General features: G+C 44.7%; 2 protein-coding genes across 2 annotated transcripts in view; both read right to left on the bottom strand.

The window, feature by feature from the left end:
- The window catches only part of LOC311130371 (melanopsin-A-like), a gene marked incomplete at both ends in the record, with an annotated part of 88,653 nt that extends 88,079 nt beyond the window's left edge, over positions 1 to 574 (bottom strand). Inside the window, one exon of the mRNA XM_084163095.1 lies at positions 383 to 574. Coding sequence (XP_084019221.1) covers positions 383 to 574 — 192 coding nt within the window. The remainder of the gene's footprint in view (positions 1 to 382) is intronic.
- Positions 575 to 13,660: 13,086 nt separating this feature from the next.
- Positions 13,661 to 15,896, bottom strand: part of LOC311134702 (ubiquitin carboxyl-terminal hydrolase 54-like) — a gene marked incomplete at both ends in the record, with an annotated part of 85,428 nt that continues 83,192 nt past the window's right edge. Inside the window, 3 exons of the mRNA XM_084168468.1 lie at positions 13,661 to 14,280; positions 14,601 to 14,829; positions 15,503 to 15,634. Coding sequence (XP_084024594.1) covers positions 13,661 to 14,280; positions 14,601 to 14,829; positions 15,503 to 15,634 — 981 coding nt within the window. The remainder of the gene's footprint in view (positions 14,281 to 14,600; positions 14,830 to 15,502; positions 15,635 to 15,896) is intronic.

Below are 15,896 nucleotides of genomic sequence, written 5' to 3'. Positions count from 1 at the left end.
GATAAGTCAGATCTGCCCCCAGAGAAGAATGGTATTCATGCATTTCAGAACAGCTGTCAAGAGAGAGCTTTTTCCCTGTAGGCCTAATGTGCCTATCATGCAAAAATATCCGTTATTTTTATGTATGTCCATCTGAATTGTTGATCTACTTAGATTTTCTGAACAAGACAAGGCAATGTCATTAAGAAATTATAGCTTCATCAGTCATTGAAATAAATAATTTGACATGAGGAACAGCATGTACAATCATAGCAAATTCTTACAACCTTACTCAAACCAAACCAAACAACTCAACCCAAACGTATGTCCTGCATGAATGATCAGGCTACTTCGACTATTTATTTCATTTTCCTGGGGCAGAATAAACAGGTGAAACACTTACAGAGGTGGTAACAGACGGCAGGTCCACCAGCGGGTACTCATTGACCACCGTGTCGCTCCAGGAGGAAGGCGTCTCCACGATGCGCGTGCAGTTCGGGTCCTGGAACCGACACGAGATGCCCTTCCGAACCGAACGCAGGGCGCCGCTCATCGCTCCTCCCGCGCCATCAAGGACGGACAGGCCACCCGACATGGGTTGTAGGTGGGAAAAGAGAAAATAGCCCGGAGTACTGACACACAAAGCTGTCCGGTCCGTGTTCCAGCAAGAGGCAAATACATCCAGGAGATGAGATAACTTCTCTTGTTGGCTCCACAGTGGGAATCTGTTTTGGAAAGTTATCGATTCTCGATATAAATGTTGACTGTAACAGTTTACGTTGGTTATGGGTCTTGATATTGGTAGTCGGTGAGACACGGTGGTATAAAACAGTTTGACAACCGCAGAAGAGGATGGAGCTCCATAGGCGGTTGCGCGCGTGCCACCCAACCCTAATAGTACTTTTTTTTTTACATGGACATATTTATATAAGTGAGAAAGCCGCACATGCTCTCTTTTTTCTCAATGTCCTCGCTCTGAGTTGCCACTCCCCACCCTTGTACTGTAATGATGGCACACTTTCTCATAATGTTGGGCAATAGAGCATTCTGCACTAACATTAATAGTCGAGCACTCTGCACTAACTTTAATAGTCATTATGTTGAAAAATGCTTTTAAAGAGAGTGTGATTGGTGTGCCAGACCAGTTGTGAGAGTCAATAGGCTACACATGGGAGAGTACAAAAGCTGAAGAGCATATGCACATCTAGGTACTTTTTTGCAGGTGCTTGAGAGGGGCGAACTGAAAAATAAAAAAGGAAAACGCAGCACACTGCTGTTCATGCTCCCATGTGATTTTATTGATACAACTTTTCGACCCGTAAGGCTTCACTGGCTGATGAAGACCTAAGGGTCGAAACGTTATATCAATCAAATCACCTGGGAGCATGAACAGCAGATTACAGAGAGTATTCACACCTGCAGTCTTGACTTTTGCAGTCTATCTTCTCGCTGCCTGGGGAGAAAGTTGGTCCTCACCTGGCCTGATCCTCTCTGATAGCTGCAGACCAGGAACCTGGCCAGAGGCACTCACACACACATCCCATGTCAACAACTGTACCTGTCACACTGCAACAGCTAGCTCATCTGTTGTGGTGTTACAACCCGTTTTCCCCATTATTCACACAAGGGATTGTGTCTATGTCTACACACACATATTTAACCCCTTTTTTGGATAGGCACAAAGTGGTTGGATGGAGACATGTTGGGCTGGGGGGAATGGGATAGGGAGTTGAGGGTGGAGGCCCACATTTAAATGACATTTACATTTTTCGCTGGCATTGGACGTGGGAACGGGAGAACCCTTTTTCTCTCATTCTGGACGATATCTCTTAATAAATATATTTATTTCTATAGGCCTATGCGTTATCTAATTTCAATGGAACTATGGCATCCGACCACAGTGCCAACAAGACCATGATCTTAATTCTGGATGAATTGTAGAGGTAGGCCTATCATTGTCCATAATTACTACCTCAACTGCCCGGTGTGATTTCTTTTTAGAGGGCAGGACAACCTTGACGTTGGCTTAATCTATAGCTTTTGTTGTCAGGATTTGTTTACACTTCAAGGATATCCGTACCAGATGTGTCTTCGACTACTAGGCTAGTGGCAAGGCCCCCAAAATGTTGAAATACCCCTACCCGAGGTATAACAAAACACAACCATGTTTTTCCATATCTCTAAGGTCTGAAGTTGTTCATGTTTTTAGCTTTATCCTTTGAAAATAGAAACGTAAAAAGATTCTGGGGATGAGCATGCGCATCTTCAATATGTACCCATTGTTCCTCTTTAATGCATTTAACTATATGTCACAAGTATAAGCCTTGGGTAGCAAGGTGATACAATTCCGCATCTGCAGTGGAAGGTGGTACATATTGAATGAATGATGTTTCCACCTCCATGCTTCACGGTTGGGATGGTGTTCTTGGGGTTGTACTCATCCTTCTTCTTCCTCCAAACACGGCGAGTGGAGTTTAGACCAAAAAGCTATATTTTTGTCTCATCAGACCACATGACCTTCTCCCATTCCTCCTCTGGATCATCCAGATGGTCATTGGCAAACTTCAGATGGGCCTGGACATGCGCTGGCTTGAGCAGGGGGACCTTGCGTGCGCTACAGGATTAATCCATGACGGCGTAGTGTGTTACTAATGGTTTTCTTTGAGACTGTGGTCCCAGCTCTCTTCAGGTCATTGACCAGGTCCTGCCGTGTAGTTCTGGGCTGATCCCTCACCTTCCTCATGATCATTGATGCCCCACGAGGTGAGATCTTGCATGGAGCCCCAGACCGAGGGTGATTGACCGTCATCTTGAACTTCTTCTATTTTCTAATAATTGCGCCAACAGTTGTTGCCTTCTCACCAAGCTGCTTGCCTATTGTCCTGTAGCCCATCCCAGCCTTGTGCAGGTCTACAATTTTATCCCTGATGTCCTTACACAGCTCTCTGGTCTTGGCCATTGTGGAGAGGTTGGAGTCTGTTTGATTGAGTGTGTGGACAGGTGTCTTTTATACAGGTAACAAGTTCAAACAGGTGCAGTTAATACAGGTAATGAGTGGAGAACAGGAGGGCTTCTTAAAGAAAAACGAACAGGTCTGTGAGAGCCGGAATTCTTACTGGTAGGTGATCAAATACTTATGTCATGCAATAAAATGCAAATTAATTACTTAAAAATCATACAATGTGATTTTCTGGATTTTTGTTTTAGATTCCGTCTCTCACAGTTGAAGTGTACCTAGGATAAAAATTACAGACCTCTACATGCTTTGTAAGTAGGAAAACCTGCAAAATCGGCAGTGTATCAAATACTTGTTCTCCCCACTGTATTGATGCTCACACACACACATACACACTCGCACACACACACAAACACATGCACACACACAATCCCCATATATGTTGCTGTTACTATTTATTATATTGATCCTGCTGCTCAGCCACTTTACCCGTGATTATATGCATGTAACTACCTCAACTATCACCAGTACCTCTGCCATCGTTATTGATATTGTTCTTGTATATAGTGTATTGTATATTGTTGTGCTCTTTCTTTACTGGCATTGACATTCTTTTTATTAATTTATATATATACAGTACCAGTCAAAAGTTTGGACACACCTACTAATTCAAGGGTTTTTCTTTTCTTTTTACTATTTTTTACAAAACAATGAAATAACACATATGGAATCATGTAGTAAACAACAAAGTGTTACACAAATCAAAATATATTTTATATTTGAGATTCTTCAAAAAGCCACCCTTTGCCTTTATGACAGCTTTGCACACTCTTGGCATTCTCTCAACCAGCTTCACCTGGAATGCTTTTCCAACAGTCTTGAAGGAGTTCCCACATATGCTGAGCACATGTTGGCTGCTTTTCCTTCACTCTGCGGTCCGACTCATCCCAAACCATCTTAATTGGGTTGAGGTCGGGGGATTGTGGAGGCCAGGTCATCTGATGCAGCACTCCATCACGCTCCTTCTTGGTAAAATAGCCCTTACACAGCCTGGAGGTGTGTTGGGTTATTGTCCTGTTGAAAAACAAATGATAGTCCCACTAAGCCCAAACCAGATGTGATAGCGTATCGCTGCAGAATGCTGTGGTAGCCATGCTGGTTAAGTGTGCCTTGAATTCTAAATAACTAACAAACAGTGTCACCAGCAAAGCACCCCCACACCATAACACTTCCTCCTCCATGCTTTACGGTGTGAAATACACGTCTCACAAAGACACGGCGGTTGGAACCAAAATCTCCAACTTGGACTCCAGACCAAAGGACACATTTACACCGGTCTAATGTCCATTGCTCGTGTTTCTTGGCCCAAGCAGATCTCTTCTTCTTATTGGTGTCCTTTAGCAGTGGTTTCTTTGCAGCAATTCGAATTGCAAAAATCTATGAAGCTGGAGACTCTTATCTCCCTCACTAACTTTAAGCATCAGTTGTCAGAGCATCTTACCGATCACTGCACCTGTACACAGCCCATCTGAAATTAGCCCACCCAACTACCTCATCCCTATATTGTTATTTATTTTGCTCATTTGCACCCCAGTATCTCTATTTGCACATAATCTCTTGCACATCTATCATTCCAGTGTTAATAATAATTGTAATTATTTTGCACTATAGCCTATTTATTGCCTTACCTCCATAACTTGCTACATTTGCACACACTGTATATATGTTTTCTGTTGTATTTTTTGACTTTATGTTTTGTTTTAACCCCATATGTAACTCTGTGTTGTTGTTTTTATCGCACTGCTTTGCTTTATCTTGGCCAGGTTGCAGTTGTAAATGAGAACTTGTTCTCAACTGGCTTACCTTGTTAAATAAAGGTTAAATAAATAAAAATAAAATTTGACCATGAAGGCCTGATTCACACAGTCCCCTCTGAACAGTTGATGTTGTGATGTGTCTGTTACTTGAACTCTGTGAAGCATTTATTTGGGCTGCAATTTCTGAGGCTGGTAACTCTAATGAACTTCTCCTCTGCAGCAGAGGTAACTCCGGGTCTTCCATTCCTGTCGCGGTTCTCATGAGAGCCAGGTTCATCATAGCGCTTGATGGTTTTTGCGACTGCACTTGAAGAAACTTTTGTTCGTGAAATGTTCCGTATTGACTGATCTTCATGTCTTAAAGTAATGATGGACTGTCGTTTCTCTTTGCTTAATTGAGGTGTTCTTGCCATAATATGGACTTGGTATTTGACCAAATAAGGCTATCTTCTGTATACCCCCCTACCTTGTCACAATACAACTGATTGGCTCAAAAGCATTAAGAAGGAAAGAAATTCCACAAATTAACTTTTAAGAAGGCACACCTGTTAATTGAAATGCATTCCAGGTGACTACCTCATGAAGCTGGTTAAGAGAATGTCAAGAGTGTGCAAAGCTGTCATCAAGTCAAATGGTGGCTATTTGAAGAATCTCAAATATAAAATATATTTTGATTTGTTTAACACTTTCTTGGTTACTACATGATTCCATATGTGTTATTTCATAGTTTTGATGTCTTCACTATTATTCTTGTCACGATCGTTATTAGAGGCAGACCAAGGCGCAGTGTGATAGGCGTACATCTTTTAATGAGTACTTTACACCAACAACAAAACAACAAAACGATATGTGAAGTCTAAAGGTTCACCAACACAAACCTATACAGAACAAGATCCCACAATCAACTGTGCAAAACAGGCTGCCTAAGTATGGTTCCCAATCAGAGACAACGAGCAACAGCTGCCTCTGATCGGGAACCACCCTGGCCAACATAGATCTAAACGATCTAGACAGAAAACAAGGAACAACTAAACATAGGAACTAACACCCTGGCTCAACATTAAAGAGTCCCCAGAGCCAGGGCGTGACAGTACCCCCCCCCCCCCCAAAGGCGCAGACTGGCTACGCGCACCACTGGCTTGGTGCGGGGAGCAGGAACAGGCCGGACCGGGCTGGCGACGCGCACCACTGGCTTGGTGCGGGGAGCAGGAACGGGCCGGACCGGGCTGGCGACGCGCACCACAGGCTTGGTGCGAGGAGCAGGAACAGGCCGGGCCGGGCTGGCGACGCGCACCACAGGCTTGGTGCGAGGGACAGGAACAGGCCGGACCGTACTGGGAACACACACCACTGGCCTTGTGCGGGGATCAGGAACGGGCCGGACCGGACTGGTAACACACCCCAGTACCTCTCGCCGTGCCTCTACACTCTCCTTCCCCCTCATGACCAATGGCCCCCGTAACCTGGTGGCCTCCTCTTCTAGTCCGTAAACTCGCCCTGTAGCTGCCTCCAGCAGCCCCGTCGTCCATGCCGTGTGCCCCCCCAAAAAAATTACTTGGGGTTGCCTCTCGCCTGTCCGACGACGGCCCGGTTGGCGCCGCTTCTCCTCTCCTGCCTGGGCATCCTCCCTCATCGCCCTCCGGTAGCGGACGGCCTCCTCCTCCGTGATCTTCCCCCAACCGAGGAGGACATCCACTAGAGTAACCTCCTGTTCCTTACCCGGCGTTTGTTCCTGAACACGCTGCTTGGTCCTGTTTTGGTGGGATCTTCTGTCACGATCGTTATTAGAGGCAGACCAAGGTGCAGCGTGATAGGCGTACATCTTTTAATGAGTACTTTACACCAACAACAAAACAACAAAACAATATGAGAAGTCTAAAGGTTCACCAACACAAACCTATACAGAACAAGATCCCACAATCAACTGTGCAAAACAGGCTGCCTAAGTATGGTTCCCAATCAGAGACAACGAGCAACAGCTGCCTCTGATCGGGAACCACCCTGGCCAACATAGATCTAAACGATCTAGACAGAAAACAAGGAACAACTAAACATAGGAACTAACACCCTGGCTCAACATTAAAGAGTCCCCAGAGCCAGGGCGTGACAATTCTACAGTGTAGAAAATAGTAAAAATAAAGAAAAACCCTTGAATGAGTAGGTGTGTCCAAACTTTTGACTGGTACTGTATATATATATATATATATATTTTGATAAATTTTCTATTTACATGTTGTATATATCTTTTTTATATTGATACTGTACTGTTGAGGAAGAAGTTGCAAGTAAGCATTTCACTGAATCGTTTACACCTGCTGTATCCTGTGCACGTGACAAATAAACTTTGATTTCACACACAAACACACACACACACACACACACACACACGCACACGTACACGCACACACACACACACACACACACACACACACACACACACACACACACACACACACACACACACACACACACACACACAGTGTTAGACAATCAGCAGACTGAGGTCTGTTAGTGTCTAGTAGGAAGATTTTGCATCTAATATTCCCCCCAAAATCCCAGTATTCTGTAGCCTGGTCCCAGATCTGTGTGTGCTCTTTACAACTCCATTGCTGTCATTGTCAAGCCAAGATTTATGTAAGAGAGAGCAGCTCTCCAGTCGGGTTGGTCTGTGACTCCGGGTAGAGGAATAAGGCAACCTCACAGAGAGTTACACACAAGAGGGAACTTTATTTCCAGAGGACATAATGTGATGGATGTGGTTCTGTACAAAAGAGAGATGAATGAATATATAAAGATAGCAATACAACTCAATGGGGAGTTAAACAGTGAATAGCAAACTAGAGCAATCTACAAGCAAAGGACTGTATAAATATGAGCACTACCTGAGGATGTTTACAACAAAGCCATCATAAGAACTAGCAATGATAACTACAACCAATAACTAGTATAAGTACACAACAAGTTACAATAGACACACTCAATTCTGTCCACGCACTCCATCACACATGTCCACTTGGAGAGAGACTGAGGAGGTTCTGACCTGAGCAGGCAGAAGGGCTGTTGGGTGTCCGGCCCCCTAGCAACCTGACAAGTCAGCAGAAACAGACATCCAACAGGCTAGTTATTCTGAGTGAAAGTACACTGAACAGAAATATAAACGCAACATGTAAAGTATTGGTCCCATGTTTCATGAGCTGAAATAATAAATCCCAGAAATTTTCCATAAGCACAAAAAGCTTATTTCTCTCAAATGTTGTGCACAAATTTGTTTACATCCCTGTTAGTGAGCATTTCTCCTTTGCCAAGATAATCCATCCACCTGACAGGTGTGACATATCAAGAAGCTGATTAAACAGCATGATCATTACACAGGTGCACCTTGTGCTGGGGACAATAAAAGGCCACTTTAAAATGTGCAGTTTTGTCACACAACACAATGCCACAGATGTCTCAAGTTTTTGAGGGAGCATGCAATTGGCATGCTGACTGCAGGAATGTCCACCAGAGCTGTTGCCAGATAATTGAATGTTCATTTCTTTACCATAAGCTGCCTCCAACGTCGTTTTAGAGAATTTGGCAGTACGTCCAACCAGCCTCACAACCACAGACCACGTGTAACCACGCCAGCCCAGGACCTCTACATCTATCTTCTTCACCTGCAGGATCGTCTTACGGAGGGTGTGGGGGGTACTGAGGAGTATTTCTGTCTGTAATAAAGCCCTTTTGTGGGGAAAAACTCATTCTGATTGACTGGGCCTGGCTCCCCAGTGGGTGGGCCTGGCTGCCAAGTGGGTGGGCCTATGCCCTCCAAGGCCCACCCATGACTGCACCCCTGCCCAGTCATGTGAAATCCATAGATTAAGGCCTAATTTATTTATTTATATTGACTGATTTCCTTATATGAACTGTAACTCATTAAATTCTTTGAAATTGTTGCATGTTGCATTTATATTTTTGTTCAGTATAAAAAAACTAGACTAAACATGACTACAGACTAAAAGTTCATTTTTAATTAAAGCCACTGAGCCACTGCTGATTACCATGGATTAGTTATATTTACCTTTGAAGAGAACTGTGCCGGCTTACAGTCCCTGGGGCCACAGGCAGGATGTGCTTACAATAAAGATATTTAATTATGTGGTGTAACAGTGGTGTAATAGGGTATGAGGTTAGAAAGAGGTGTATGAGGTTAGAAAGAGGTGTATGAGGTTAGAAAGAGGTGTAGCCACAATTATTGTCAGGCAATGTCATACCACATCAAATAATACGTGCTGTACATCACTAATAACAGCATCATCATCATCATGCACTAATAACAGCATCATCAGGTGGTACTGATCCTCCCTCTCAATGGGACCGCTTCCACCCCAGTGGACTCAGGGCTTCAGCATGACTAGCACCTGACACAAACACCACCAGGGAGGCTGACAGTGTCCTGACCCACTTGCCCCAGAACTGTTGGTGCACCTCTCTATTGGCCAATAAGCCTCACTGGGAGAGGGGAACATACTGTATCCCTAGAGTAACCTGATTTTCCACATCTTCAAAAGCCAAATGGGAGAGATGAAAGCAGCAATTCGGCATTTGGAAAAACAACAAAGTGGTCACCCCACCACCTTTTTTGGTAAACAGCTAAGAAAGGGTGCTGGAGAAATGAAACCACTCTCAAATTCATAGACAGAGCTGTGAAGATGGATGTACCAATGGATGTACCAATCCTGGATTTCCGATTGTTTTTGACTGGGGTACAAGTGACCTCTCTTCACTCTTTCTTTTCTTTTCATTGTGAACTTGTATTTATAGGGTTATTTGCAGGAAGATGCAATGAAAATAAACTTTATGGACCTTGACTGAGGGTCTTTCTTTCGTCTAAAACTCTGCCTCATCTATCACCTTGCCTCAACTTAGACAGAAGCTGATCAGCTGTGGAGATGAACTTCTCTTAAATAGGTAAGAAGAACTGATTTAAAGGAAATAGTGTTACCTGTATAGACAAGGTGAATTGTCATGGTCACCATGGAGTCGAGCAAGAGAAGAAGGTCCCAGAGCAAAAGGAGCAAGAGAAGAAGGTCCCAGAGCAAAAGGAGCAAGAGAAGAAGGTCCCAGAGCAAAAGGAGCAAGAGAAGAAGGTCCCGGAGCAAAAGGAGCAAGAGAAGAAGGTCCCGGAGCAAAAGGAGCAAGAGAAGAAGGTCCCAGAGCAAAAGGAGCAAGAGAAGAAGGTCCCGGAGCAAAAGGAGCAAGAGAAGAAGGTCCCAGAGCAAAAGGAGCAAGAGAAGAAGGTCCCGGAGCAAAAGGAGCAAGAGAAGAAGGTCCCAGAGCAAAAGGAGCAAGAGAAGATGGTCCCAGAGAAAAAGGAGCAAGAGAAGAAGGTCCCGGAGCAAAATGAGCAAGAGAAGAAGGTCCCGGAGCAAAAGGAGCAAGAGAAGAAGGTCCCAGAGCAAAAGGAGCAAGAGAAAATGGTCCTGGAGTGCAATCTGCAGTGGCTACCAAACGCAAATGTGGACCGACCAGTATTTACCCCACTCAGGAGAGAAATGGCTCCTTCAAGAAGATTGCAGTTCAGCCTGTGAACCAACCCTCTCCATCATCCAGCTGACCCTTAAGGAGTTCTTCAAGGACATGTGGAGTTTTTCAGCCATGAAGTAGTCGCTCACACTTCTACATGAGAGCATGGTGGAGCAAATTCTTACCTTCACTCGAAGGAGAAATGAGGAGGGAGGTCCTCCTCTCATATCTAAATACATTTCTAGAGGTCTGCAAGCTTGTGGATGGATGTTTACTGGAGGCTTTGAGACATCTGGACCTGCAGCCAGAGGACTATGGTAGGAGCGTCAGTGCATCTGATGTGCTCAAGACAATGTTGCAGATGCACCTGCAGGAAAGAGGAGAGCAGAGGTGTGAGGACAAGGAACTGCCAAAGCTCTCTGAGCCAAATGTTGCTGTCATGCAAAAACTGGCATTCACACATGACCTGTCATCCGAGGTACAAGTCAGCTAGCACTAAGTTTGTTTTTCTTCCTATTTACCTTTTCCAAAATTCTCAAATTGGGGTGCTTTAGGGGGTTTTACAAAGGGAGGGAGCAGGATGTTGTTGTACAGTCATTATCACCCTTATTGGCCACAAGCGGAAGCTAAAAATAATTTTAGTGTCCGGGAAGAACTTTGGGGCCTAGTTGTAGCCTACAACTTCCTTAAATTAACGTTTTTAGTGCAAGAGATTAGAGCAGCATAGCAAAGTCACAAAGAAACAGACAATCTTCATACTCTGCTCCTGGTTGGAGCAATTTATAACAACTTTATTGCAAAAATACAAGTTCCATCTGCTAGCACATCATTTACAAACAAAGTCCAAAATGGAAATCTGTCAACCCTTCCTTTATACTACCAAGAAAACCCATCCTTTTAACATTTAAGGTTGAAGGCTATCATTATCTGTACACACATTTACACTGTTCAGTTGTCGCAGTATCTATTTATTAGCATGTTAAAAAAATAAAATGGACACATCAGTTACCTTCTGTTCTACTGGTAATCCACGAGGGGGCAGTGTTGCATAAGGTACACAAACTAAGGATTCATTCCTTTTCATTAAAATGACTCTCACTAAAGTGGCACTCTTTGGTTAAGTGTTTAACATCTGCAACAATCCAGTTACATTTCAGTTTCAGAGACTGTTTTCCCTAAAGAAGGCCAACACCACTCACACCCGATGAATTGCACAACAGTTGTGCATCCTAAATTCTGCATTAACTATATGATTTTAGAAGTTGTTTTATATTAAGACACTCAAAACCTTTCTTCCATAAGCTCCATTCTCTTCATATTCCCTCAGTCATATCTACATTGTAGAAAGATAAGTGTAAAAATATTCCAAAACAAATCAGCAATATCGTAGATAGCAACAAAACATAATTTTGTAATTTCCTTCATTTCAGATTGTAGATAACCTAACTGTATTTTGTAAGATGTAGCTTGCTTTTCCTCACAAGTCAAAAAAGCAACTTCACTGTAATTGGGACTCTAATGATCCATACGTTTACATCAGATCTAAAGTCTGCCTCAAAAACTAGGCAAAGTTGGCTTTTGTTGTATTTCAGAGCTATAAATCAGCATCTTAGTAATGTCTGGGGTGAGATTTGAATTAGGAACATTAAACTAACCATCTCCGGTGATAGCGCATCACAAAGATAAAAGATCAAGAAAAATGGCTCTAGCATTCAAGATTCAACTAGTAAGATTTGTTAAAAGCCATTGAATTGACAGTTTTATAGTCAGTTCCCATTATGTTCTCTTTAAAAGTATCCTAAAACACAGATGTGTACACTGTCATTACGTTTTCTCTAAGAGTGTAAACCTCTGTACTGTACCTCCTTAGCACTCAGAATCACCATCTAACTTACACAAGTACAAAAATAGGCTAACATTGAGCGTCTCCCGTAACAATGGGAGAAATGTCAATAGAATTAAAACAGCAACAGATACAATTATCCTAACACTTCTAAAGTGCACTAAACTTGTGTTAACGCAGTTAAGTAAATTCATTGCTCTAAATCTCATATATACTTATTATATTGTACACGAAGCCGAGTGATTCCCTCAGTCATAGATCTGCTGAACAACCATGCATAGCTGCAGGGCTGTGAAAAGCCTCTCTAACTGAGAGATACACAGGCCCATTCTGCAAGAGGGCTCTAGTCACCAGACAGTGCTAGCTAGTTGAGAGAATGCAAAGTACAGCAGGTCTATGGCAGAGTATATACAGGTTAGGCCGATAGATTAGTTTGATCATATATACACTACTTACCCAGAGCTCCCTAAAAATTATAAATACAGTAATACAGTAAGTAAATACATCTGAGAGCTCAGAGGGTCCTGTTTTAGTGTCAGTATACATTGAGGATACAGTATACATTGTATTGTCTATCCAGACAGAGAAGGGTTGGTATGAGAAAGCAGCCTTATGATGCATCTATTTCACTGTTTCACACCTGTTAAGAGTTTTAATGAGTGACAAGAAAACGTGTAAAACTTAAACTGTATCTCTCATTCTGCCTTGCCCTCATCCCCACCATGTAACTCAACTTCCATCTTCATTCTTCATCTGTAACAGGCTTCCTCAAACAATGGGTTAATTTGCGACCCCTGGGAACATCAGTGTAACCCTAAACTCCAGCTGTGTTGGTGCTGATGTGTTTATGGGGGAATGAGGGGTGTCCTAACCTCCCAGAAGCACAATGCCTTAATGGCCATGTACTCTTATAATCTCCGCCGGCACAGCTAGAAGAGGATTGGCCACCCCTCAGAGCCTGGTTCCTCTTTAGGTTTCTTCCTAGGTTCCTGCCTTTCTAGGGAGCTTTTCAGAGCCAACATGCTTCTACATCTGCATTGCTTGCTCTTTGGGGGTTTAGGCTGGGTTTCTGTATAAGCACTTTGTGACATCTGCTGATGTAAAAAGGGCTTTATAAATACATTTGATTGATTGATTGATTGATTCATTGAGTGCCTCTTGCCATCTACCTCAGTTGACACTATGCAGCCCCACTTCTACCCAGCCTGGACTCGGTGACCTTCCAATGCTGGATCACATAATCTTTAAATAACCTTAGATGACGAGCAGCCATAAAGGCTAAATATAAACTCTATAGAAATAGACCAGGTTAAGGACCAGATATAGTGGTTGGCCTGTCTGGTTAAAGAGGGTTGGGGTGGGATGGGGGGTGGGGTTATAGTATCAACATTAATTGATGGAAAACGAAAGGACCACAATCTGCTAGAACAATGTGCCCCAAGATTGCTGTGAGTCTCCTTAACTGCATTCTACAAATAGCCCAACGGGAAACAGTGAGAGAAAGAGGGTGTGTGTGTTTGGAGTAAACTGGGTCTGTTTGTAAGGTGACGGTGAGCTGGATCAGCTGACAGGCCGGAAACGGGCCATGTAGGCCCCACAGGACTGGCAGTAGTGACGGGAGGGCTCGGTGGGCAGCTGTTGGCACAGGGAACAGAGCTGGGCACTACCGGGGCCACGGGATGATGCCCTCATACGGGGGTGGTCATGCCTCTGGGTGGGCTGATGGAGGTGGTGGGCATGCCGCATGGGCATGGACGGTGGTACCATCCTGTAGTCGGGGGTCCTCCAGTCATCATCCGGGGGTACGTCCAGGCGGAGGGGCTGGTTGGAGGTCTCGCTGGAAAGCCGGTGGTGTTGGGGTTGTAGGCGGGAAGGTAGGGTTCCATTCGACCTGCTGGATTGAGGGGGCTGCCTGTAGCCATTGATGGTGCCACTAGGGGGGGCAGAGCGGCAGGGGTGGGAGAGGGTGGCATAGCCCGTGTCTGTGCGGCTGTAGTACCCAGGGCCCGGGTTGGGTCCATCCCTGGGCCGGGGGAGAGAGGAGGACCAGGATGGAGGTGCCCTGCGAGGTGCCCGCGGAAGCGTGCCGTTGCTCAGTGCAACACTGTGGTAGTTTTCACGGGAGAAAGCTTCACCCCAGTCAAACACAGCCAGAAACTGGTCTCCCTTCTGGTGACCTCCTGTGGGGGCAGAAAATCATTAGAACACAGCAGAGGACTACCACAGTAGAGGCCCACTGGGAAACACACTGGACAATCAAAGTTCTGCAAATGGGTCGCATTGTTTTGTGCCATAGTCTACTGTTCTACCCCTACATGAAAATATAATTCATTATTGAAAATGACCTAAACCCTGTAGTATGACCGGACATACATAGACAATGAGAGGGATAAAAGTCAAAGTGAGTGTTATGTGATCCACTTCCCATGGCTGGTAGGGCCAGCATGGTGCTGTGGTCTGATGACTGGAGGTGGTGGAGGTCGAGGAGGCTGATGGTTACCTGAGCGTCCCAGATAGGGCCCTGTGGAGGGGGGCCGTGCTGCCTGCTGAGGGGGGTGCTGGGGCAGTGCTGGGGGGCTGTAGTGATGGTTGTTGTGGAGGTATTGGTGTTGGGGTTCGGATGGAGAGAGGTGGGTGGAGGAGGGAGGGGGGTGCAGGGAGGATGTGCTAGGGTGACGTGCGGGGACTCGGGAGTCTGTATGCTTTGGCATCCTGGTAACTGGGGGCTCCTTTTTTTTAGTAAAGGTTCAGGGTGAGAGAGAGAAGAAGAGAGAAAAATAGAGAAATCCACCATAAGGTGAGAATGCCCAACAGTTGCGAGGCAGGAAGGAGAGGAGGATAAGAGGAAGACAGATGAGTTAAAACAGGGACAGCTGACCCACACTTCAGTGAAAAGGAAAACAAAACAAAACCAGTCAGGAATTCAATGGCACTACAAACCTCACCATCTATTTATATAATGCAACAGTGCCATGTCTAGTGCTGTTCTTTGTTCTTCAGCCAAAGAATGTAAGCTGAACACAAGGTTAAAAGCTTAATGGATGAACTAAATTAACAAAATGCCGCTTCTAGCATTTTGCTGAGTGAAGATCACACCACTAGGGGCTCTATTACAGCACACCATGGCAGTTGTATTATGTGAACACCAGATGGCATTATGACATTATGAAACAATCACATCCACTGGGAGGGAGGTGTGATGATGATGATGATGAGGTACATTGATGGTACATGACATGATGATGTAATGGTGTGCTCACCCAAGGTAACACAGACAGCACTGAGTGGGAGTGACAGCTGTGGCCTTTCCAAGTCAGGAACTGAGGCTCACGTGTGAGGCTCTGTGTTTGTGTGTATGACATATGCACACTGTGTGTGTGCGTGTGTGTGTGTGTGACTCACAAAGCTGCGGGAGTGGGCGAGGAGTTTGGGTCGTCCCCCTATGACGGTGCCACTCAGACTGCGGGCGATGCGGCGGAGGTTCTCAGCACTGTAGTTCTCGTCATCTCCCTGTGGTTGCTCACATGACCCAGGCTACAGGGACACAACAAACACATTGTGTCAAACACACTCCTACACACACACGCATGCACAACAGGGCTCGGCATTCAGGGCTGCCCGCTGGCCTGGCACATTCTGCCGAGCTCACCAGGCCAGTTAATCAAGCTTTCATATGGCCCGCTTGGGCCAGCACATTTTCAAACTCCAAAACAGACAAATAATATTTTTTATTTGTATTTAATCCTTGACAATCTTCCTGACGTCAGACACTCCACACTTGTTATCAATCAGCATT

The sequence above is a fragment of the Coregonus lavaretus genome, assembly GCF_964263955.1.
Source record: "Coregonus lavaretus genome assembly, chromosome: 1".
Taxonomy (NCBI): Eukaryota; Metazoa; Chordata; class Actinopteri; order Salmoniformes; family Salmonidae; genus Coregonus; species Coregonus lavaretus.
The sequence above is the reverse complement of the archived record's forward strand: the minus strand, read 5'-3'. Positions and strand labels throughout refer to the sequence as shown.